Here is a 25,450-nt window from a genome sequence, read left to right on the forward strand (position 1 = left end):
GCTGTTAGCCGTTTCAACAGTCGTCAGAACTTCAAATTTATTTGATTTATTTGAAAATATTATGAATTCTAGTTGCTGTGTTTCGGCGTGTTACAGGATGAACAAATTCACGACACCAGCTGACTACATTACTTAGTTCAAGTACATGCGTGCATGATTTTGTGCAAATATAAGTTGTAATTTTATGTATAGCTTGTATAAATATATATGAATTACCATAGGATGTGTCCTGTTGAGTTAATTAACCTTCTAGCAAAGCGCTTCAGTTTACGGGTGTTCATTCAGCGCGCGCAGCTCAAATAATACTGTTATCAAAATGAATCTGTTATTGATGTTATTGTATACAAAAAAAAATCTGTTATTGTTCATGATCCTTATTATTAATCAAACTATGTGTTGATGAAAATAATACTAGAATATAAGAGCTAGTTATTAAAAATAATGCATTCGTTTTCTAAAAGAAATATTAAAGTTTTAATAATACTGTGTAGTAACGTTAAACATTTTAATGACTTAATCATTGCTGTTTGAGCTGCGCACGCTGAAGCTGAAGAGAATAAAAAAACCCATAAACTGAAAGTTAATTAACTTTCAACTTTTTAATTAATCAACGGAACACATCCTATATAAAATAATCCAGATATTAATACAAAATAAAAATAATATTACAACTAGTATTTGCACAAAATCACGCACAGATGAACTTGAAGTAACCTCATTGAAACTCCGAAACACAGCAAATAAGCCCAAATAATTCACAACGTTATTTTACAAGTATATACGATTATAATATCATGTATAAGAAGAAGACAGTCCCAATCATATTAATGTTTTGTCTTTTTGAGCGCTCGCACTGAAGCTATAGATGATCATCAGCTCTGTGGGTTATTTACCTCAACGAAACACATCCTTTATGAGAATAATCAGATATTTATACTTAATAAAATTAATAAGTTTTATCTGTACAAAATGACGCGAATGCACAAGTGAAGTTTGAACAAGTTATGTAATCAATGTTTAACTCAGTCGACGCGCTCTTACCACAACAACACGCTGAAACAACAACACAGAGAATTCACAACATTTTATTACAATAGTGTCCTCGTTATAATGTTACGTAAATGACAGTCCCAGCAGTTATTAATGTTGTGCATTGCTGTTTGGCTGCCAGTGGTGTGGTCCCTTCTGAATGAAGCCAATAATTCTGCCGATCTAACTACTTTGGGATCAAATAAATTTGTAGTTCTGACGACTGTTGAAACGGCTAACAGCACCACATATCCAAGATATATTATAAATTTGTTGTGAACCTTCTGAAAGCGTTTCGTTGGCCTTCCTCTGGTAGTTGTAGCTGCTGTCACCATAGACTTAAACAGGGCGCGCAGCTGTGACCGGTCCCAAATATGGCGGCGATAGAATACAGTGACGTCACATGAAACCCATGTATATAGATGGATATAGAAATAATACATAAAATGGCTTCTGGTAGTTTAAATTAGAATTTTGACAGTTGGAGTTTCAACAGTTCTGCCTCATTCGAACTTTCCGTCCATATAAGTCTGTTGTTTATTTGTTTATTTGTTTATTTATTTATTTATCTATCCCCCTCAGAGTTTTAATAGTCATTTTTAGGAAAAGATCACATTAAGCAGAGTTTGGTGATTCCAGCTTCAAAGCTCAAGGAGTTCAAGTCAGAATTTTAGTCTCAGAATACATTTAAATAGCGCTAGTAAGTTGTTTTTCTCAAGCTAACTTAATTACATTTTACTATAATTGGAATAGCTTAATATTTCTGTTTTAATGCGTTTTTGATCATTTTCTAACTATCTACATCCATTGATCATGTGTGAAAACATTTAAATCTAATATGTTCACTTAGAAATCAAAACCAATAAATGTTCAAACTTGCATTTCTCACTTCATGTGTGTGATGTTTTGCATGTTGTGTGCGTGTTTGTGTAGAATTTATAGAAAAGGAGTTTTATGTGAATTGTAAGCAGCTGTAAACACTCAAAAGACACGCTCTTGTCGCCATCTAGTGGCGTTTTCCCTCCGTTTCCGAACACACTGGTAAAAATTAATATTTCTCAACAAAAATATGAATCTGTGTCCCTCACGAATGGCCATATCGTCTGCTGTTATACGAATAATGAATTAGCAATGACATTTAAACCATTTTCAAAGACCATGACATTATTTGAGGAACGATATACTCGGCGCTTTTTTGTTGATACTCATATGTTTTTAAAGTTTTGTTCACTGCCATCATATAGACGGACGCGAGCAGGACATTTAAAATATCTCCTCTAGTGGCCAGAAAAAGAGAGTCAACAGTAATGACTAGGCTAGTACCACTCTTGTCCACGAGGGGGAGCTGCACACCGCGTCCTAACCATAGACTGTCCTAACCAGACGCGAGTACGGCTGAGAGATTCCAAACTCTTTAATTATATTTTGTTAAACTTCTTAAAAATATCTAATCTATCAGATCATTTCAACCAAAGACACAGAAAAATATAAATATTTTTAACGGCTATTTGTTCGTTTTAAGGAAATGACGTCTTTGTTCCGGTTTCCGGTTAGGTGTCGAGCTCGAGCGCGTTCAAAACATCGGCGGGAGGCGCTTGATGCGCAGGCGTGATAATATAATCCTGCTATTAAAAGAATATAAATATAAAGTTTCAGTGAGGCCAGTGTTGCTCAGTGGTTTAATGCTCCCTCTGGCGGGTTATTAAAGTGTTATTAAAGTCCCGAAACCCGCAGCAGTGAAGCGGGAAGATGAGCAGCTCACATGTTCCGGTTCTGGTGAGTAAATGACATTTCCTCATGTAATCATTTGTGTTTGTTAACGTTAACTGTTTAATTATGATGCAGCATCATTTGAGCTGATTGTGGCTCTGTCATTGTTTACAGATATTGAGACACGTGTAGTGGAAAAAAATGCCCCTTTTTTGTTTTTCTTTAAATTTGTTTAATTTCTAAATGTCCTGTGTTTCTATAATTAGTAAAGTAACAGCTCACTTGAGTTATATCAGCTGAAGAATGCTGTGTAACATTAGTTAACTGCATTAGTTTAACGAAACAACATTTATTCATCACTTGTTAAGCTCGGCTAGTGTTAATCCCATCATGCTCTGATGCATTAAACAACAGTTTGTTTGTTTGTTTTAAAGACTGTTCATTAACCTGATCAAGTTAAATAATAAATGTTTTTCTACTTTTGTCTTTAGGAAAGTCCAGACTGCAGAAAGGCTTAAAACACTGTTTCAGGGAACGATAACATGCTCCTGCAGACACCAGTGGTTTACAGGTGGAAGAGAATTAATGTCACCGTTATAAACACTAAAGAGACGTCTCTACTGTCTCTGAGAAACAGGAACCTGCTGGATCTTATCAGGCCCCTGGGAGCCTTGAGAGAATGAGAGAAATCAGGGAATTGGGATCGTTCAGGGGCGGGCTAAGCAATATTTAAATATTTCAATGTAAAATAAAATATTTTAAAACATATCAACATCATATAATAGTTTTGTATCATTCAAAATGATATTTCTTAAAGCACTCGGTAAAATTCAATAAAATGTCTTGTTTATACCATCTATGTCAACGATATCAAGAACCATTATATTTTAATTAATTAAATTATATTTCAATGTATAGTCAAATATTTAAAATATATTAAACTGAATATAAAACAAATTAAATATTCAAATAATATTCAATTTATATTTTAAAAAATTATATATATATTTTTTTTTTTAAAACATTCAGTGTTTGAATTGTCAGTTCCATAACATTTCTTGTTTATACATTATTGATATAAAGGACCCTTTATATTGTTCACAGTTTAAGTCATTGTTTAAATGTATCATAAAATATTTAAATGTATTAAAATGAGTATTCTATTTAAATAGTATTTTATTTCTATTAATAAAATATTTTTGTATTTAAATTACTCATAAAAAAAACTCAAGTTTTAATGTCAATTACATAAAATGTCTTGTTCATACCATAAATATGCATAAATGACATTCAGGACCCTTATATATCAAGTCATTTAAATCATATTTAAATATTTCAATGTATAATAAATCATTTTAGAATATATTAAACTTATTTTTTGTATTTAAATAGTGTCATATTGTTATTTCAACAGTATTGTATTCATATTTATATAAGTACAGTTTGTGAACCTCTTGCAGAATCTGTGAAAAAGTGAATAATTTTAACAAAATAAGAGATCATACAAAATGCATGTTATTTTTTTTATTAAGTACTGTCCTGAGTAAGATATTTTACATAAGATGTTTACATATAATCCATAAGACAAAAAAAAAAAGCTGAATTTATTAAAATAACCCATTGATTCTCAATACTGTGTGTGGTCACCTGATGACCCACGACTGTTTGTGTGTTTTGTGATGGTTGTTCATGAGTCTCTTGTTTGTTCTGAGCAGTTAAACTGAGCTCTGTTCTTCAGAAAAATCCTCCAGCTGCTGCAGATTCTTCAGTTTTCCAGCATTTTTTGCGTATTTGAACCCTTTCCAGCAGTGACTGAATGATTTTGAGATCCATCTTTTCACACTGAGGACAACTGAGGGACTCAAACTCAACTATTAAAAAGGTTCAAACATTCACTGATGCTCCAGAAGGAAACACGATGCAGTAAGAGCTGGGGGTGAAAACATTTGAACAGGATGAAGATGTCACAATTTTTCTTATTTTGTTTAAATATCATTGTTTTTCATTTAGTACTGCCCTTCGGAAGCAACAGAAGATACTTGCATGTTTCCCGGAAGACAAATTAAATACAATTTACCTTGATCTTCAAATTCAAAAGTTTTCACCCCCGACTCTTAATGCATCGTGTTTCCTTCTGGAGCATCAGTGAATGTTTGAACCTTTTTTAATAGTTGAGTTTGAGTCCCTCAGTCGTCCTCAGTGTGAAAAGATGAATCTCAAAATCATTCAGCGCTCAATGGAGAAATCGTGCCGGCGCCTTGCGCACATACACAACATAGCTTATCAGTTCTCACATTTCTAACTGGACATCGCAGCCTGTTTATTATCAAAATAATTGTTGGAATGCGAGCTAAGTACAAAGCTTATAATTTACATATTAAATAATAGTTTAGCATTCAAATACATTGTGAACATGGAAACATTTGGATTTGTGCTGAATTGGAGAGGTAGGCGACATGTTCTTTTATTTTTCGTTATGGTTCTGTTCTGAATAGGCTACGGTTTATAGGATTTATTGTCTATAGCTGTATGTTTATGGTTTGTTTTCTTTTTAAACCGTCTAACCGATAGTATTAATTGGTCAAACGTCTTGGTTAACAGTTAACCAGTCAATTATGAGCGTCCCTAATTAAAACTTTCCAGTACGGATGCTGTGCTTTTTCTCCACGATTCTCTCTATATGAGTGATCTTCTGGCTGTAGCATGTGGTCTCACTTTTCATTTGAAAATGACTATGTTCTGTGGCGAAGCTTTGATTAATGCATAGCTAGCTGTAGGCCTGAAGTAAGACAACCTGTGAGTTTTTTCCGCACGCTGTTGTGAGCAGCCCGTTGAAAAGCTTGTCAGAATTGCTTTTTTACTGTGCTAGTGCTAATAAACGTATAAACTAACACCGTGAAATGTTTATATTAGTGTTTTATATCTAATGGCTTTTATTGTAGGCAAGACGAGTGTTGATTTGAGAGTCTAAATCGATCAAACGTGGTCAACTTCCTGTCGGCAGCTGCACACTTCTAAGAAACAAACTTTAACAAACAAAAAAGTGCTCCAAATATTTTTCTAAATTGACTTAATAAAGAAACGAGAAGGATTACAACTACTTTGCAATTAAAAACAAAACTGCAAAGGCTGCGTTACGGGAGGATATAAAAAAAGAAGAACGGGCTCCAGTTGGGCTCGAAATTTCTGACAAGCTGTTGGACACGGGCCGTGCAGGGCTCTAACAACCATCATAAAACACACAAACAGTCATGGATCATCAGGTGACCACACACAGAATCAAGGGTTCACAAACTTTTGAATGGGGTTATATTTATAATTTCAGCTATTTTTTTTCCCTTGTGGACTTTATGTAAACATCTCTTGTGTAAAATATCTTATTCAGGACTGTACTAAATTAAAAAAAAAACATGCATTTTGTATGATCCCTCTTATTTTGTTAAAATTATTCATTTTCACAGATTCTGAAAGTGGTTCACAAAAATAAGTATATAGATTATTAGATTATATTACATTTTAAAATACTTGTAATAAGACTACAGTTACTTTTTTACTTATTATTGGTTACATTATTCTCACGATGGCAGTAAATTGATCATAATTCATTGATTCTCCCCACTACTTTTTAATCTTTTTTTTTTTCTCTCTATAAAAGTCTACTGCTTATATATGTCCAGAAGGTCTTCCAGGTTTGTGTAACATTCACATGACTAGTGGCTGGTCTGTCTGTGCAATCACTGAAAACTGAGACACACACAGCATTTGATCACTAGATTTACAGAAATCATTTCACTTTTAAAAAAGGTTTTCTCAGCATTGCAGCATTGCATATTTAATCCAGTCCTGATGAACACATTAAAAGGATAGTTCACCATAAAATGAAAATTATCATGATTTACTCTGAAATTTCTCTTTAAAATGAGGAAGCTAGTTATTTGAATTTATAAAGTTTTAAATGGATATTTCTCTTACAAAAAAATGCATCGCTTCAGAAGGCCTTTATTAACCCACTGGAGTCGTATGGATTTTTTGTTATGGATGGATGCATTATTTTTGACTTCAAAACGCGCCCCCCCCCATTCAGAACCATTATAAACCTTTGAGCACTAATGATATTTTTAATATATCTCAGATTGTGTTCGTCTGAAAGAAGATGGTCACATACGTCTAGGATGGATTGAGGGCGAGTAAATCATGGGATAATTTTCATTTTTGGGTGAACTATCCCTGTAATTATTGAATATAGTCATTTGACCATGTATTAGTGTCTTTGGAAGGCTTTTGTCTTTCAAACACATTAAAATGTGCAAATTCACATTTCATATTAACATGCAATGCAGGGATTCTCTAATATTTTTTTTTTTGTTGTTGGTTTTTTTGTCAGCTGAACCTCCTGTTTTTTTTTTTTTTTTTTTCCCAAGTTAATAAGTTAGGCCAATAATACAGAAATAATAAAATTAAGTTCACAGTTCTGTCAGTCAGTGGTCACATGACATGGAGAAACTATATATATATATATATATATATATATATATATATATATATATATATATTTTTTTTTTTTTTTTTTTTTTTTTAGTTTTATTTAGATTTTTAAAAAAAAATGTAAATGTTAATTTTTTAGCTTTTATTTAATCTCTGACTTAATGTAATATTTAACACACTTCATGTTGATAAAGAATGGAATATATTTTCTTTGTATTTTTATATCAATATGGTACAAGATTAATCTCATTTCACTGATCTAAATAGGATAGTCAAAAGTAATCAAAGTAGTCTGATTACGTTACACAATTAAGGTAAAGGATTACGTTACTAACTAATTTGGAATCAGTAAAATTAAGTAATCAATCCTTGTGCGTGTGGTTTTTTTTGTTTTTGTTTTTTACATATACATATATAATAATAATAAAAAATGATCAAATACAGAATGTGTTGTTTATACCATATGCATCAATGTAATTCAGGACTCAGTCATCTTTTCTTTCTGACTTCTGGACAATGAGGTATTTGTTTCCAATCCTCCCTATCCATTAGCATTTTAAAGTTTTTGAAGTGCTTTTAAATTAATTTTGAACAGGTTCTTTATCTGGTATGCAATAAAATTACTATGGTATTGTAAAACCTTTATACATGTTATATTATTTAATAGATTTTTGAGTCACTCATACTTGGTATACTGTAAGTATTGCACATATCTAATAAAGCAGAAATGTACACAGACATTAGAAAAAGGAAAATGTTTATTTATATATACACTTTTGAAAGCCATAAAAAACTCCAATGACACTGCCGTTGGACCTGACAAAGTTCACTATCAGTTTTTGAAACATTTACCCTATAGTGTATTATTGATTCTACTGGAAAATTTCAATAAGATCTGGAAATCAGTAGAATTACCATATTACTGGAAAGAGGCAATAATTATACCAATACCTAAACCTGGAAAAGACCATACTGACTCAAATAATTATCGTCCAATAGCCTAACTAGTTGTTTATGTAAAACCATGGAACGTATGATCAATGACCGGCTGGTGTGGACCTTGGAAAAAAATGAAAAGATCAGTAAATATCAGTGTGGATTTAGACGAGGAAAAAGTACTTATAAGATTAGAATCTTTTGTACGCGATGGTTTTATTAAAAAAGAACATGTAGTAGCGGTATTTTTTGATTTAGAAAAAGCCTATGATACTATGTGGAGGTATGGTATTTTAAAAGATTTGTACGATATGGGGTTTAGGGGATATTAGACCCCATAACTCTTACAATACCATTAATTTTAATACTAAAAAGAGTTACTGAAAGTATACTTCCTTGAGGCACTCCTGATTCTTGTACATGCAAGTCAGATAATACATCTCTTACTCGAACACGAAAAACTCTATTGGATAAATTTGAAATAAAAATGGGTATTTAGTAGTTTATATGTAGATGATGTGTGTATTTGTTATAAAGGGAAAAATATGAATGTAATTGAAAGACAAATACAAATATGTATAAATAAAATGTATGACTGGTCAGTAAAAAATGGCTTTAAATTTTCTAAATCAAAAACCGTATGTATGCATTTTTGTTTTTTTGCGATCTATGCATCTAGATCCTGAGCTTTTTTTAGAAAGAGAACTTATAAAAGTCGTAAAAGAGAATTAGTTTTGATAACAAACTATCCTTTATTCCTCATATTAAAATGCTGCGAAATAGATGTTTTAAAGCAATGGATATTATAAAAGTGCTAGCAAGGATTAAATGGGGTGCAGACTGTGAAGTACTCTTGAGACTTTATAGGACACTTGTTCGATCAAAAATGGACTATGGGAGTATTGTTTATGGATCTGCTAGGAAGTCATACATCAAAATGCTGGACACAGGACATCATACAGGATTGAGACTTGCCTTAGGAGCATTTAGGACTTCCCCAATTCAGAGCTTGTATACAGAAGCAAGAGAACCATCGTTATATATAACAGAAGGCTGAAACTGTCTCTCAACTATGTAGTTAAGCTAAAAGCTAATGAAAGTAACCCAGCATATTTTTCAGTTTTTCATCCTCCATATTCACATTTGTATGAAGCCAGACCCAGATACATCAGTCCTTTTGAAATGGCAAATGGAATGGAACGAATGTGTAAATAACAAATTATATGAGGTGAATCCAGTGTTAAATCAAGGAGTTATTAGTTATTATTTTGAAAACCGATATGACCAGGTTGTATATACGAGATGCCGAATTGGTCATTCAAGACTCACTCATTCATATTTACTGATGGGGGAAGAAAAACCAGTCTGTGATTTGTGTAAGAATTTCATGAGTGTAAAAATATTTTAATAGAATGTCCTTTTTTAAATAATATTAGACAACGGTTTTATACAGAGAACACATTAATGGACCTTTTTAAAAAGGTTTCTCCTGGAGTAATTTTAGAATTTTTGTCGAATATTCAATTGAAAGACTCTATGTAATTGTTGTTATTTATGTTGTTGTTATTGGTATATATGTCTGATTTTGTATAGTGTTTGTTTTTAAGACAAAATTGTTAAATTATGGTATACAATGTATTGAAGTGATACTGCTGATTGCCATGAATATAGCCATTGCTGCTGATATGGCATTAAACCATGAATAAATAAATATTTATATATACATATGTCTCTCCTCTCTTGTCTTCCCAGAAGCCTTTGCACAGAAGTAGACACCCCGGAACTGTCTGTGGCCAAAATCTTTAGTCTTTCGCTGGCCACACTTTTGGCAAAGGAACTGCAGAGGTATCTGACGTTTCGTCGGGTTCAAACCTTGAGCTGCGGCTGCCTCTGACAGCTTCTTTCGCCGCCATGTTGTGGTCCTGGGCACCCTCTTCTCGTCTGGTGCTGAGACTGGTACAGGTGCTCCTACAACAGGTATGGGCGTGGCTGTAGACGCAGAAGGCACAGGTGCTGCGGTAGATGTATGTGCAGCAGCAGAGGCAGGTATGGAAGAAGTGGCTGAGTGGGATGTAGGTCTGGCAATAGCTGCTGCCGTCGAGCCCGCTGGAGGAGGCTGGCCTTGAGAACACGGTGCTGCCTGTCCAGACGCATCCTGAGGTATTTCAAACTCAAAAGATGAGTGTCCATGCTGGATTGCTTCCATTAGTTTTGGCAGTACCGGTGGGAGGTGTTCAGGTGCCACCAAAGGAGCAGTAAAAGGCTCAGTGTCCAGCTGTAAGACCTCCCTCTCCTGCTTCTTTATTCGAGCATTGTGCCTATGTACAGAAAAGACCATAAAAGACAGTATACGTGTGTAATGATGATTATGAATATGAAAACAGACAAAAATGAAAACGATTAATTACTGAACCTACCGCTGGGAGATTGTGAGTTGGTTTAGCTCAGAGAGCTTTAATTTTGTTCCAGCCATGATTCCGGGGCTGCCCAGGACTATGTCTCGGATCATCCTGTAATCCCTTAGGATGGCAGCCCATCGGTTTACCTGGACTCCGGCGATGGTCTGACCAGCAGGGTAAATTCAGCAGAGAGCCAGGCAGATGGCTTCCACTACTCGACTTGGGCACTTTCAGTGGCCCAGCACTCGTCATGATCTGACAGGTTGTTCCACAGCATGACGATCTCATCCACCTTACTCTGAGTGACAAACCCCTGATGGTGCAGGTCAACCAGACTGTCGGCCAGCCTAATGACGTGGTCGTAACCAGCTTGACCATCTGGTCCCACACTCTCAATCTGTACATGAAAATAAGTTAATAAACTCCAATTCAATCCCAGGTGAAAAAGTACACTTCCATAATGTATTTAAGGTGCTCTATTTTCATGCACTAATTTTGTACTTGAAAATGGAGTACTTTAAGTACATTATAGAATTTTTTTTCACCTGTGATGTCAAATAAATGTACCAAAATTTAAAGGAATTTTCACAACCGTTTATCTACTATAGCTGTGAAATAAGTGAGATAATCTACAGTCAATGGGCCTTATTCATGAAACACATGCAGAACAAATGTGTAAATCGTTCGAAAAGTCGTTCTGTTGTAAATGTTCGGATTCTATATATATAATATTATACCGACCAATCATTCTACTTGTACAACGACTGAACAACAATGAAGTTAATATTGTTGGATACTGCATTTTTATATTCAGTAATATTCTTCAAAATGAGATAATAATAACATGTTATTGTCATGGATATTCTGTATCATAGCAACCAAAGTATCTCAGCTGGAAAAACGCTGTGCTGGCAATGCACTTTCAAGCGCCAGCAGCTGGCCGTTTTCAGGAGAGAACCAGACATGTTTTAGCTGGCTAAAAACACTTTGGTAGACACGATAATTGATTATTTATTGCTAGGCATATGGCCTATTAGTCCCTGTTGAATTTATGCAATATACTGAAGCCAAACCTAAGAAAAGTCCAGAAGATTCCACAGCATTCCTGGACATGTAATTTGCATAGTTGTATGATATCTCATGGGCGGGGATTAAGCTAATGACGAATGAGCATGCACATGCGCCCTATTTATGAATGCCTAGAATTCATTCATATACATGCATTTAATTACTAAATCCGTTGTATACAAAGTGTTTGTGAATCCGGAGAAGAGTTTTCATAAAGGTCCATTTTATGAGCAAATTACCCACAATTTGCTTGTGTATATTTACTAAAGTTTCATGAATGGGGCCCATTATTACAAAATAGACCCCAAAATGAAATATTAACATTATCACACACCCTAAAATCTCAGTGTACACAGTGTGTTTATGGGTGTTCATTTACCTGGACGAGGCAGGAGAGGAAGATTCAGCAGTTGGGTCCCTCTGGGATGAGGACTGACCAGGAGGTTGCAGATCCGCTTTCTGTTCCTGAAGGGGCTGCAGGTCATTGCCCTCGAGCTCCTTAAATTCTATGGGCTCATCAAGGCACAGATCCTCAAACCCCTCATCACCCTCCAGATCACCCTGCAGGTCTTCATCCTGAATCCCATCTGGAATGTCAGGATCTACACCTTGCTTTTCTTCAAACGCTCTGCTGGTTTGGGAATACAAGTATTCCACACCAATGAGCTCTCCTGTAAAAATACAGGGTGAAAAACAGTAAAAAGTAGAATGTCTGCGTGAACACAAACCTGTGTATTCCCCGGGGCTGGTGTAATCCTGAACCAGTTTCAGACCCAGAAGCTGCTGGCTCAGTGCATTACAGTTCTGCAGCAGCTGGCCGCCATAGCAGATCTCCTCCCTGCTGGCACCTTCAACTGCCGCGGGCCCACGCACCTCGTTCCACTGCACCAGTCCATCCAACAGGTACATTTGAAAATGCAAGGCATTTGCCCTTGTACCTAAAAAAGAAAAAGAAGAAATTATCACCATGGAAAAAACAAACAAACAGTGCAAACACAAATAAACAACAAACGCTATTTTTGAGTAATGCAAACCTGGCACGAAGCGATTCAGGTGCAGGTGGAACGACTCCAGGGATGTCGAGCCACGTGCACAGCGGTACACGGGTAGAATGACCACATCCTTGGTCACCTGTCCCGTCTTCCTGTACAGCTGTACACCTGGCGGGTCCTGGATGCACTGGATGTGGCGCTGCTGGGTCCGCCAGATCTCCTGCATCCTCTCTTGGTCAAGGAGCTTGATGCCCATGGTGTCTGTTGCCCCTGCGAAGTCTTTAAGCAGCTTTTCAATTAGCTGCTCAGTCTCCTGGGCCCCTCAAGTGCGGCCATAAAGCGGGTGGCTGTCTGTGGTCACTCCTACTGCAAACCTCTGCATGAAGTGCCACACGTCCAGCCTGACAATCAGCTGGTCCCACTCACTAAACATAGCTGCCGCCTTTCCTTTCCCGGTGGCAGAGCAACAGTCACCGTCTACGTAGAGGACTTGGGGAGGAGCTTCTCCAGCTCTCCGGTAGCGCTCTACGAGTCCTGAGCACATGGGAAGCAGGCCGTCACCCTCTGCTTCAGTGAAGACACATATGAGGACCTGCCCAAACTCATTTCCTACATCTGTAGCCCATGCTGCTGTGCCAGCAGCCTCACCAGCCAGTTTCTTAGTGACCTGAAATAGGATGTAAAGAATTATTAATGTGCAAAGACCTGTCAGTTTTTCTGAGGCAGCTGGGCAGCGAGACTGCTAGGGTCTGTGGCATAGTCCGGGAACTTGCCAACCACAGAGAGATAATGGGTTGTCTGGGCAATCCAATGCTCTGTGCCTGACGCACAGGTTCCGGTATACAAAAGTTGAACTGTTCCCCAATGAGCGTCAATAACTTAAGTTTATGCAAGAATTATAATATAAACCCTACATAAACAAAACAAGGTTAAGTTTCATGCCTGGAGGCGCTGATTTTGACGGCATCTCAGTGTCTCTTCTCCGAATGTACTTCTGCAGAGTTTCCATCTTCGTACCCGGTCTGGCTGTCTGCTTCCTCACCCACTTGATGAAGCTGAAAAGGAGGGACACAGAATTAGCTCAAGCCCCAACATTACGCATTCTCTACTGTCTGCATCCTCTGTTAGAGATGTGAACCCATATGAGGTCTGTCGCCTCATAAAGGTCCTTGAAAGAGATGGTGGCAAAGTTGCCAAATCCAACAAGCACCTGGTCTTCCTAGGCCGGTGTGCCAGTGCCCTCTCTGACCCGGCGCTCATTGATGGCAGCCACCATGTCAGGAAACAGGCCTGCATACCTCAGCAATGCATCCTTGTTGCCCATGACAGCAGACTGGGTGGTGTCGCCGCCCTCACGCTCCCGCTGATGCACGGCCAGCACCATGGCTGCGTAATCAACATCATTGGAAAGCAACCATTTAAAGGTTTTACCCCGGTACTGGCCAAACTGCAGGGTGCCTTCACTGAGCACAAGCTGGCGATTGGACTTGTCACCTCCTGCTGCTGCCACGCGAGCGATGGCCTCCTCCTTCACCCTTTCAGCAGGCCATGAGCGTCCCGGGGTGGGATTTTTCCTGTAGGCAGTAGCAAGAGCCGCTGCCTCAGGAGAGGGTTTAAGGGTGAGCTCACCGGAGGCCTCCCTGCGGAACTGGACACTGTAATCCATCTTCTACAAGACACAAAAGAAACAAATGACATGGTGAAATGAAATTTTACAGTTAAAGACCAGATATGATGAATGAAGACCCAGAGTCAGAGTTTAAAAAAATTTTACTGAATAGTTTGCAGTTTTATCAGCAGAAGCCAGCTTCATCTCCATCCATCACGATTCTGACGCTCGGACCCGGGATTTAGGTACATGGTGACCTTCTAGGTCGTGAAAAGGTCTTAAGTAGCATAGATACACAAGATTCAGAGCTTCTTCAAGGTTGAAGTTGACCCGAGCTTTAACTATAAACAGGAAAGATTCCCAAAACATACTGAGTTGTGCCTTTCTTTCAGTGAGAGGTACAGACAATATTCATCATTATTCTCTAGTGTTTGAAGATGGATAGGAAAATGCTTAAACAAGTTGAAGTCATTCAAATAATTTAATATTTATAAGGCTAAATATTGATTAATATCTTGAATATAAATCGCTCAAAAGATGTATTTGATTCCAGAATCCACCCCTTCAGTACCCCCTTATAGGCTAATGTTGAGTCCTAAACACCACATCTGGTCATACAATTGAGAGCGCTTCAAAATTTTACATTGCTGACCCATGCTCCCCTGACAGGTTACAACTGGATAAAACGCAATACGTTTACCCTTCAAAGGACTTAACTAGAACAGAATATCCTACAAAGCTTTATTGACTTTCAGATCTTACACATACTGTCTTTACATGTCTTTTACAGATCTTATCGATCTTGGCTAATTCTCTTTTTTTCACCAAATTCATTGATTACAAAACGAGTACATATTTATTCTCTGGAATCCGGGCTAAACGAGTAAGCACTGTTACTGCATTCCTGGCATAAGCCAGACCCTTATATGCTAAATACAGATATTGCCTGTTCTCATAAACACCAGTATATTTACATCTGTGTTTTAGAAAACTATGATTTCCAATTCATTATACAATACAAGAAGAGGGATGGTCAATTCACTCCTTTCACTATACCCCTTATAGATCATGTTTAAGATTCAAAACATAATTGTGGTCCAACTACAAGTAAACACTGAAAAATAAGACCCATGATAATCCATGCAAGCACTTTAAAGTCTCTAGAGAATCATCCTTCAGCTTACAGTCTACAGACGTATATCATCTTAACTGCAGATTTTTTTTTTTTTTAAATCCTTTCAAAAATAGAAAATTCACAGTATTTCAAAATGGCTCAAAACATTTACGTAATAACCCTTTTGTTTTCTTTTTACAACCGATCTATTTAGTCATTATAGTCCATAAAAAAACAAATGAACAAACCTAATGTTAAAATCATTTCAGCAAAATGACAAGCATCAAAACGTACAAATTAATAAAACAACAACTTTTCTTGGATTACATATGGATAACATTCAGTCATTCATAAAGTCAGTTTTGTTCTCAATGTTTTGTCCGTTAGAACATCTTGGGCTAAATGACCTCAACCTTAAACCTGTCATTTGGCAGTGATATTTATCTCATTCCTTGCCAAAATCCTCAGTTCTTACCAAAATCCGTATTGTATCTGATCGATATTGAAAAGTCCATTTTTTATTTCTCAAAATGCAATATCTGCCGTGTTATTCGGTCAAGTTTGAGTTATGTAATATTGTGAATTTTTGGGGAGAGTTTGCATAATGCCATACTGAAAGTTTGGATTTTGATTTGGATAATTTTGCTGGGACTGGAGAGGAAAGAATTGTTCTGCAATTGAGGCTTTGATGGTGGGTTAAGCTCTTTTGTACATGACCAAAGGTCAGTAAGACTTGCACTCTAATTGCCAAGAAGCGAGACGGGTTAGACCGTCAGAGCCACGCGAACTCCCGTGTTAGGCTGTAGAGCGGTAACGCTGTTTTTTATTTTAGTTTGTTATTTTAGTTTGTTATTTTTGGTACGTCGGACGCGGGTAGATGGATTAGCCGTTGAGCTGCATGTGGGCGTACTGAAGACTAGGGTTGAGTTTATTTAGCTATTTGATCTCTTAGTTAGATACGGGATGGCTCTTAATTTCTTCTGGCATTAGAGTGCTGTCTACTTTGTTTTGGTCTGTTTATTTCATCTTCCTCTGGTCTGTGCATTTAAGGAGACTTGGTGAGAATTTCATTTATTAATTTTATTGTTGAGAAAAGATAAGATAAAATGGATAAGTTACAGGACTTTTTAGCTGCTCCTACTGTAGAGAAATTGAATGGCCTTACAAAAGAGCAACTGACTAAAGTAGTTGAGCATTTTAATTTTGAAGTAGGAGTAATATAAAATTAAAAGCTTTTCATGATCTTGAAAAATAGAAATAGATTTTAACTGTATATACACAATATGAAGAAGCGTTGTCACCAGAGGTTTCTTCAGTTGTTTTGACGGGAGTACAGAGCGGGTTAACTTTTGAGCAACAGCTAGATATATTAAATCTGCAGAATAAGGAACGTGAATTCGATAGACGGCTCGAATTAGAAAAAATGCGGGTTCAAGAACGAGAGCGTATACGGCAATTTGAGAAATATAAGTGTTAATGACAAACAGAGACTTAATTTATAGCATGTCCCGTTGAATTAATTTTTGGAGCGATGACTAAATGTATTTTTAGTCCAGTGCCTGTATATAGGATTAGTATTGACCAAGTTCAGAGGCGGTCATATATGTGGAACAACTTTGTATTTTCAACAGTTTCAATATAAAAAAAAAAAGTCCATAGCGTTCCCGAGATATGAGCTGAAACTCAAAGATATTCCACTTCCCAATTAAGTAATGGCTGCCAAATAATGGGTTCCTGGACACAGTGTTTATAGATGATGTTTCATATTTTGAATAAAGTTTTATGGATTAAAACCCTATAACTGTACTAAGCACACTCTGTCGGATACATCCCACTAAGTTTCAAGTCGTTTGGGACCTTCTGGTATGAACGGGAGCCGGGAATACAAAGACATCCCATTTCCCCAATTACATAGTGGCCGCCAAATAATGGTTCCCGGAAAAAGTGCTTATAGATGTTTTTTTACATTTTATATAAATTTTTATGGATGAAACCACCTGTACCATGCTTGGCGCACTCTGTCGGATGCATTCCACTAAGTTTCAAGTTTGCAGCCAAAAAAGACAAGAACAAAATTAAAAGAACAATGTTTTATTTACAAGAGTAACAATATATAAAAACAAAACAAATGAAAAATGTCACCAACTAAAATAAAAATCCACATTTTTGGACGCCAACTCCTTGTGGTGGACCGGTGGAAAAAGTTCACCTGAAACACAAACCATCAATTTAAGTTCACTTATTGAGTAACTTCAGCACTATTAGGATTATGATGATCAACGGATTCCTACTCTATATCTGCATCAGGGTCAGTTCCTCTGCAGCCGTGGTCAGTGAGGCCGCCTCCTGAGACAGTTGAACGTCGGGTGGGGCCTCGTGCTGGGAGAAGTCGGGGACCAGGGGGATCGCCGGCTCCGAATCCCTCAAGATTTTGAGCTTCCCCGCGGTCACTGACCTCTCCAGTGACCTCACCGTCGCGGAGCGCGATGACTCCTTAAACATTATAAAAACAACATTTCAGTAAAACAGACAGCTATTTCATACATTAATGTAAACGTTTTAGTTTTAAGACTGACTTACCGACATGCCCCTGTGGCCTTTCTCCAGGTGACTCTCGGGGTATTTCACCAGCTTGCCGCAGAGTGGGCAAACCAGGTTGGCCAGCCTCACTCTGTGCCGGCCAAGCTGGGCCAGGAGGCCTCTTTGTTGTTCATTGGCCACTTCGTGGACCGTCCTCAGATGCTTGCTTATGTTGACGATCCACGCGGGGCACATCGGGCACTTGACTGCTATATGAAAAGACGATTTTAATAGGAGAAAAATGAAAAAAACTTGTTCGAACACACAGTGTATGATGCAAAATGATTTATTACTGTGTCATAAACGATTCATAACACTTTGTGATGGCACAAGGAACTAGGATCACAGAATAGATCAACTTACCGGAGCTGTATCTTTTCGGCATGATCTGTAAAGGGAAAAAAAAAAAATTGTAATTTTAAAATTACTGTACATGTGTAGTTGTTTTTTTTGAGAAAAGCAGGCAACAAATATAACATCTAGAGACTGCAAGCTTTCAAATGATATATAGTTTGACAATATTACTTTAGGTTTAGACTAAGATATGACTGTTTTAAAAATTTTTTACTTGTTTTATTGCAGTGACCTTCCAGGACCTTGGCTCAAATAACTCACCTGGCTGCTCAGGTTTAGGCCCAAAAATATATATATACGGATTATAATTCATAAGAATCTCGCGATACAGCTTTATGAGCAGCATGTACTGGTGAACTAACCCTAACTGTACCGATGGATGTCGAAAAATGTACAAACGTGCCATTTATAACAACACTTAATTGCATAAATTAAGAAAAATACAACAGATTACCTCACTTCTCGTGATGACTGCATCAGTAATGAGATCCACAAAATGGAGGTCGTTATACTCCCCTTTGTTAACCAATAGCGGCCCTTGTTAATGACCATGACAACTAGTCACCTGTCCATGAACAGGGAACGCCCACTAATCAAAAATGCCCCGCCCACTTTTAATTAATATTTTTCCTTTTAATATTATTTTTTTTTTGTTTTTTGTTTTTTTTGGGTCAGTATTATTTTGCCCTCAATTGTTATTAAATTAAACGTGTATTTAAAAAAAAAAAAAAAAAAAAAAAAAAAAAGAACAGTTTGCTTTCGGGCCCTCTTGGCAACCTTCAGCAGCATCATCCTCTTCAGGGGGGACAGGTGAGCCTGAGGGAATCCCGTCTTCCTCTGAGTTTGCGCTGCTTGGACGGCGTAGTCGGCTCCTGAAAAAAAAAAAAGAAAAAAAAAAAAAAAAAAGAGAAGTAGTCAGCAAACACACCTACTCGGCGCACAAACGGTTAAAGGAGCCCCCCGTGAGAAGACGGACTTACGGAAGCGGATTCCCTCGGGTGTTTGTCCCCCGACAGGCTGCCAGGGGGCGACGGGCTGGAGGAGGTGGGTGGGCTGTCGGCGGGTGCCGGCCGCTTGCCCAAACTCTTGCCAGACCTTTTGCCCGACTTTTTGCAGGCCTTCGGGGACCCCGGGGCGGCATCCTCACCCTCCAAACCTAAATTTTTTAGTTTAAATGCTGAATTCACTTAACTTTCTCTTGAATCATCAAAAGCAGTCTTCATCTTTAACCACCACCATGCCTTGGAACTGTCTTGTGTCTTATCCTGTCTAATGACCTGCAGGAGTGAAACTATGACAGAGACATAGTTCAGAATCAACACAGCTCATGAATTCAGGGATTCATCGCAATGCTGAATCCATAACTTCTATACAGGTTTTGCCAATAGGGCAACCAACATGTTAATACATTTTGCTATGGTCTCCCCATGAATTATGGACAATCACCTCATGGTCTCAGCCGGCTCTTGAAAGCTCATTCCCATCAGCTCTATCTCTAGCTCTATCTTGTCCCCTGGCATAGTTGCATCAAGTTCTGGAGTTGTCACAATGAAAACCAAGCCATCCTAGGAATGCGGTTTCTGGTGAGTGGTATAGAGAAATCTTAGTTTTCTAAGAATCAGGTGTTTTCTGGAGCTTAGGGAAGGTGCACTCAAGAGCCACCAGAGCCATTGGACTGCCTAATAGTGTTAAAACATGGAGACAGGTTAATGACAGCAGTATTTAATAACTAAAATTCATTAGACATCTTCAAATCAGAAACATAGCAAATGCTGAGATTACACTCAGTGAATTTAATTCTCACAACTGTCCATTCAGTGTTCTGCTACATTTGAACCGGAGCCATCTGCCCTGCACATGGTGGTGACAAAGATCAGACAAAAGTTACTGGTCACAGAATAAATTCATCAAAATAGTCACTTCTATCATTCAAGGTTTGTATTATTTTAAAGACCTCTTTATACTCATTGAGTTTTACTTTTGTCACATTTAACAACTTGCCCTTTTCATGGCAATCATTTCTTTTAACATCTCCATGTCTGTGATTTTTCAACTGAAACATGGTGCTTCACGTTAAATAGCTTATCACTTATGACACAAGCTCAGATAGCGGACTTTGAATGAGAGAAAGAGAGACTTGAGGCATTCTGGACTGGTACACTGCATTTTCATAAACTTTTAACATCAGACTTAAGACTTTGTCAGAGTTGACATGCATTTTCAAATAAAAAAAAAAAAAAAAAAAAATTGTTTAAACAGACAAATTTACACATTGTCAACATGCCCATCTTAGCGAGTAGGTTATGTCTTAGGAGAAAAACCAGACAGACAACGCATGTGTATAAGTGTACTGGATCTTTGAATTGTCTTAAAGGGACAGCAGGCTAATAATCCTGCTCTGAGTTTTGTTCATCGAACGACAAATGGCGAGGAAATCACTCTTGACTGAATAGCTTTTGTAACTTCAATAATGTTTCATCTTTAACTATTCAAATAAGTTTATATGCAGTGTTATTTTATATTTGATTACTTTATTCAATTTCTGTACCTGAACCTGTAAAGCATTATTTTATTTGCATCTTAGCTCTCATGTATTTTTGTGCTTTTTCTTGTAGTTTATTTCGTATTTTTTACGGAACATAGCACATACCGAACTGTACCGAAACCGTGACACTTAAGGGTGCTTTCACACTTGGTTCGATTGCCTGGACCGAACCAAAGTTCGATTGTTCCCCCCTCCCCCTGCCCTCACATTATATTATTTGGGTCCGACCTGCAGTTCGTTTGCGTCAAATTAGCAGCGGTTTACTCCGTTGCTTAGTAACGACAGCGCAGGAGAAGGTGGCAAAATGCATAACGTTGCTCCTCCCTTTTATATTTGTTTTTGAACCGTTGGTTTTGTTCATCTGCCGAGAATGTGGAACGCTGAAGACGAGCAGAAATGAGAGGCTACACTACAGTTCTCTGCTTGCAGCATGCGTCAAGCTCGTCAGGAAAGTGTGTTTCACTCAAACACGCATTTTTAAAATCAAATAACACGGTATTAATAGCGGTTCACTTCCACCATTTGGTATGTTTGCGTTCATATCAGCAGCGAACCGTACCAGAGTTCACTTAAACTGCACCCCAGACCACCCTTTTTAAGTGGACTCATGTACAAATGGACTTTCAATGTAGTTTGGGACATGTTACTGTAAATTTAAATACAGCAATACGAAGTGACCGTGAAAAACCACAAACTGCCATTTTATGGACTCTTCCAGTTCTCCGAGCAACTTTGAGAGCGCCTTCGACTCACGTCGCTGTCTGTATGCAAAGTTTTCGCCATAAATATCAGGTTAGTGAAGAATTTTTTTTTTTTTTTTTTTTTTAAATGCAAACCAAAACATCAGTTTAGAAGAACTGCCCACGGCTTTGATCTATAATGTCTGTAAGCTAGATACAGACTTTCTTCATGTTAATAACTTAAAATAATTGATTAGTTAATTCTGACATTTAGATGCTACATATACAGTCTAGATTTACTAATCATTTGAAGTCTGTGGAAACCCTGGTGTGTTCATCGTTTTATACATCATAGGGTTGGGAAAATCCGGGCCAGTCTTCTCTGTTGGCCCCCCAGCGGCCACCTGCTCCCCGCCCATTCACCCGAGTATAAGTGTTGTGGCCCCACAGTGTGAAATATTGACCAGTTTGAGTTGAGAAAGCAGTGTTTACATTGTAAAATGGCAAGAAAGCAGAGATGGCCTCCAGTCCTTTCCCAGAGAGACCAGGAACGGAGGGAGAAGCTATCCTCACATGTGGACGACACAACACTACGTGTCTGCAAGGCAGAAGCCTCCAAACAAGAACAGAGGAAGATGAAGTTCTGCAAACCACATTGGCCTCCTGTTATTTCTGCGGAGGAATGCGAGAAGAGAAGGTTTCGTGAGAGCCTGGAAGATGGTTCTGAAGCCACCCCATCCACATCCAAGCAGTGGCCTCTAAAAATGAAGACAGCCAAAGTGTCAAGTAAGATTTGTATGAAGTATGAATGAATGTAAAAGAATGAAGTCATATGAAAGTCAACAAATGTCTAAAATAACTGTCTTTTACAGTTCCTCCATGTGCGTCTTTGGCAGTGCTCCCTGCTCCACCAGCTGTGACTGACACGGCTCTTAAAAGAGTGCCAAGGGCCACAGCCTGGAGGAGGAGGAAGAGGGCTATAGAAGATAAGAAAGCCGTGAAGCATGGCAGAGCCACGGCACGGAGAAGGGATCCAAAGGGGTATCCCTGCGGGCTCTGTGGAAAGCCCAAGAGACTGGAGTTTGGGCACAGCTTCTACAGAGGGAAACATTTCTGTGCCACGGCTGCGGGAAGATCTGTCTCTGACTGGCGGTCCGAGCAGAAGAGGTTAGCTGCTGCTGACAATGTCAGGGATGTTCCTCGGACCACTGCTTGGAGGAGGAAGAAGAGGGAGGAGGCCATTGCTGAAGGTCTTTCAGAGAAGCAGGTAAAAGACCGCAAGATATTCACCTGCAGCCAAAGACCAAAGAGTACGGACACTCACGGGACGCTGGCAAGGCCTTCTGCAGCACCTATGAGGGCAAAACTGTGGAACTTTGGTTGGCAGAGCAACGGGCCCTTGCTCCTGTTGAGTGAAGGACTTAATATTTAATTCATCTTCATCTTTTATTACCCTTGTTAATTTTATTATACCGTTTCTGCTCTTAATTTTTGTTTTATTGTAATATTTATATTTAGTATTTTTTACATTTATATACGGTTTCTAATTTAAGAACTATTCAAGTACTATTTAATCTTTTATCTTTGCTAATTCTTAAATATTTTTTTTTTCTAATTCAATTTGTATTTAGTTTACATATATTATATAAATGTTTCTAATGTGAACTATTTGATGAATCTATTATGTTAATTTTATTATAATATTTCTATTTGGTGTTTTATTTACATTTGTTACAATTCTTCAAGGAACGCAACAATCCGGGAGACGCCACACAACCGCTTCATAACAAAACAATTAAACTAAAGAAAAACATGAAATGTTCAGTAGTCAATGTAGATAAAGTCAGCGTGCGCATGTATCCCTTCTAGTCTTTACTGCACAACTGATGCAGCTCAATGTCTAGAGAATACCCATAATGCACTGTGAGTCATACGCTGAATAAAGTCCCGTGTCTCGCCAGGAGATGGCGCCTGCAGCTGAAGCAATCCATTCAATTTTCCAAACACACTGGTCCAGCATAATATCATACAGGTATAAATTATTTTTTAATTAATCATTAAATCATTTAAGGTTTGTACATGCTAGTTTCCATGGCAGAGTTCAACATATATATTCATTACTACTGGAGCTGCCAGTTTTCTACTTTTCAAATGATTATTAAACAGCAAGCACAAACTGTGAGAAATCGGCAGCCCTTCCGGCGCAAACGGTGTCCGAATTCACTCACTCCTTCAAGTGGACTATATTAGTGTGGTAATGTAGGGAATAGTGAATGAGGGTATAGGGGGCAATTTCGAACACAGCATGTGACTCACTGAGATGTCACACACCCCCTTTTAAAAGATCCTGGCCCTCATTTATCAAACGATCGTACGCCAGAAAACTGCCTACGCTCGTTTCCACACAAACTTTGGCACTTATCAACATGAGCGTGAGCGATCAGATCTCACGTCAGGTCTCAGCTCATCTACACGTTTGAGTCAGCAGGAATTCGCGTGTGCAGAATAGTAAATCTGGTGGAGAACTTATGAGAGCATTTAGATTATTTTCCTGACCGAAAATCACTCACTAACCAATCATTAACCATTAAATGACGTGATTAAAATGGATGCGCAAATGGCTGCATCAACAGAACATTAGGATTCACACTTCATACGCCTGCAATGCTGAGGAAAAACAGAAAAATATAGCCTACAAGGAATAAAAAAAAAAATGCATAGGCTTTCGATCGAGGGAACCCGTGCACCGCTAACTTCTGGGTTGGCCTACAAAAACACGTCATCTCTGAGGTACTCTACTGGCCGCTTACGGAAGTTTAATGAATCACACATGTTGTCGTAAGCTGATTTTTTTTTTGTTGTTCAGATCTACGCTGGTTTCTACGTTTGTTTGATAAATGAGGGCCATTGTAACTCAAGATAAGAAAACAAAAAAGTTAAATTTTAAAAGCATACTTTTGTTTCTTTTTTTATAATAGCATATAGCTATATATATTTTTCTTCATTCTTTTCATAGCATCCGACCCACCAGTACAATCATGTTCTCACAGTTCTCTCAATAGACTGCTCATCTTACCCCCCAGCCATCTGGATCCTGAAAGCAAATTAATGAGACAAAGAGATCTAGACATTTCTAGAAAAACACATCAAGGTCATGTTTGTTAAATTTAGGGAGCAGTCTTAAATTACTGGCCAAGTCAAAACTGCCAGACAAATTTAAATTTCTCTCACTGAGGATAGTTTACCTTCCTTTACCAACTTTAAGAGCTCCACTTGCAGCTCAAACTCGCGTGCTGATGTTTCTGTGCAAATTAAATTTTGCATTGTTTGTTACCGGTTCTTAATTATATACCGCTTAGTTTCCTTGATCCATCTTTTATCATGATTCTGTTGCATTTGCTAAATTTCTTTTCTCTGTTCAAAAGATAACCCTGAAAAATATCCACCAAATTTCTGGCAACCTCGCGTTTTTTCCTGTGCGGAAATGATTAAAAGATTATTTTCAATCTACACAATAGAACAAAGTTCATTTTTTATTATTCACTTATCCACATCACCAATTTTAAAATGCTGTACAAGTTTCCACAACTGTTGCTTCACAAACAGATTCAACACGTCCTCTGATGAAGTTAACAATACAACAACAAATGCCATTTTAAAATCTTAAACTTGTTGGTTACTCTCTCAATTTAAAGCAAGTGCATTTAAAACATAATAGCTACAGACAAAACATCGTTCACTCTTTCCCCTTCTACCCTGCCTATCCACACACTAAACTGTTCTGTGCCTAATCTTCGTGCAGCTTTCAAGAGTAAAGCGACATTAAACACCAGAATACCGACAGTTCCGAAACTGAGCAGAACAGCCCAATCCGTGCCCACGGCGGTGTGCTTCACCCAAAAGCCTGCACAAAAACAAAAAAGGCAAAATAACAAATCAACGCAAAGCG

At 37.9% G+C, this 25,450-nt stretch overlaps 2 protein-coding genes and 1 long non-coding RNA gene across 3 annotated transcripts; 2 read left to right on the forward strand and 1 right to left on the reverse strand.

Annotated features, from left to right (window-relative positions):
- The first annotated feature begins 1,402 nt into the window (after positions 1-1,402).
- On the forward strand, positions 1,403-3,598 carry LOC125277567. Its single transcript, XR_007186920.1, has 2 exons — positions 1,403-2,805; positions 3,231-3,598. It is a non-coding gene; the product is annotated as an uncharacterized LOC125277567 (long non-coding RNA).
- Positions 3,599-9,874: 6,276 nt separating this feature from the next.
- Positions 9,875-10,847, reverse strand: LOC125276395. Its single transcript, XM_048203813.1, has 2 exons — positions 10,578-10,847; positions 9,875-10,478 (listed from the first exon to the last, which is right to left on the reverse strand). The coding sequence occupies exons 1-2, from the start codon at positions 10,667-10,669 to the stop codon at positions 9,875-9,877; spliced, it is 696 nt and encodes a 231-aa protein (XP_048059770.1). The 5' UTR covers positions 10,670-10,847.
- A 10,049-nt stretch (positions 10,848-20,896) lies between these two features.
- Positions 20,897-23,477, forward strand: LOC125277565. The gene is made up of 3 exons (XM_048206031.1): positions 20,897-21,613; positions 21,857-22,287; positions 22,374-23,477. The coding sequence occupies exons 2-3, from the start codon at positions 22,002-22,004 to the stop codon at positions 22,931-22,933; spliced, it is 846 nt and encodes a 281-aa protein (XP_048061988.1). The 5' UTR covers positions 20,897-21,613; positions 21,857-22,001; the 3' UTR covers positions 22,934-23,477.
- Positions 23,478-25,450: the final 1,973 nt, after the last annotated feature.

This window comes from Megalobrama amblycephala, linkage group LG10 (assembly GCF_018812025.1).
Source record: "Megalobrama amblycephala isolate DHTTF-2021 linkage group LG10, ASM1881202v1, whole genome shotgun sequence".
In the NCBI taxonomy this organism is placed as follows: domain Eukaryota; kingdom Metazoa; phylum Chordata; class Actinopteri; order Cypriniformes; family Xenocyprididae; genus Megalobrama; species Megalobrama amblycephala.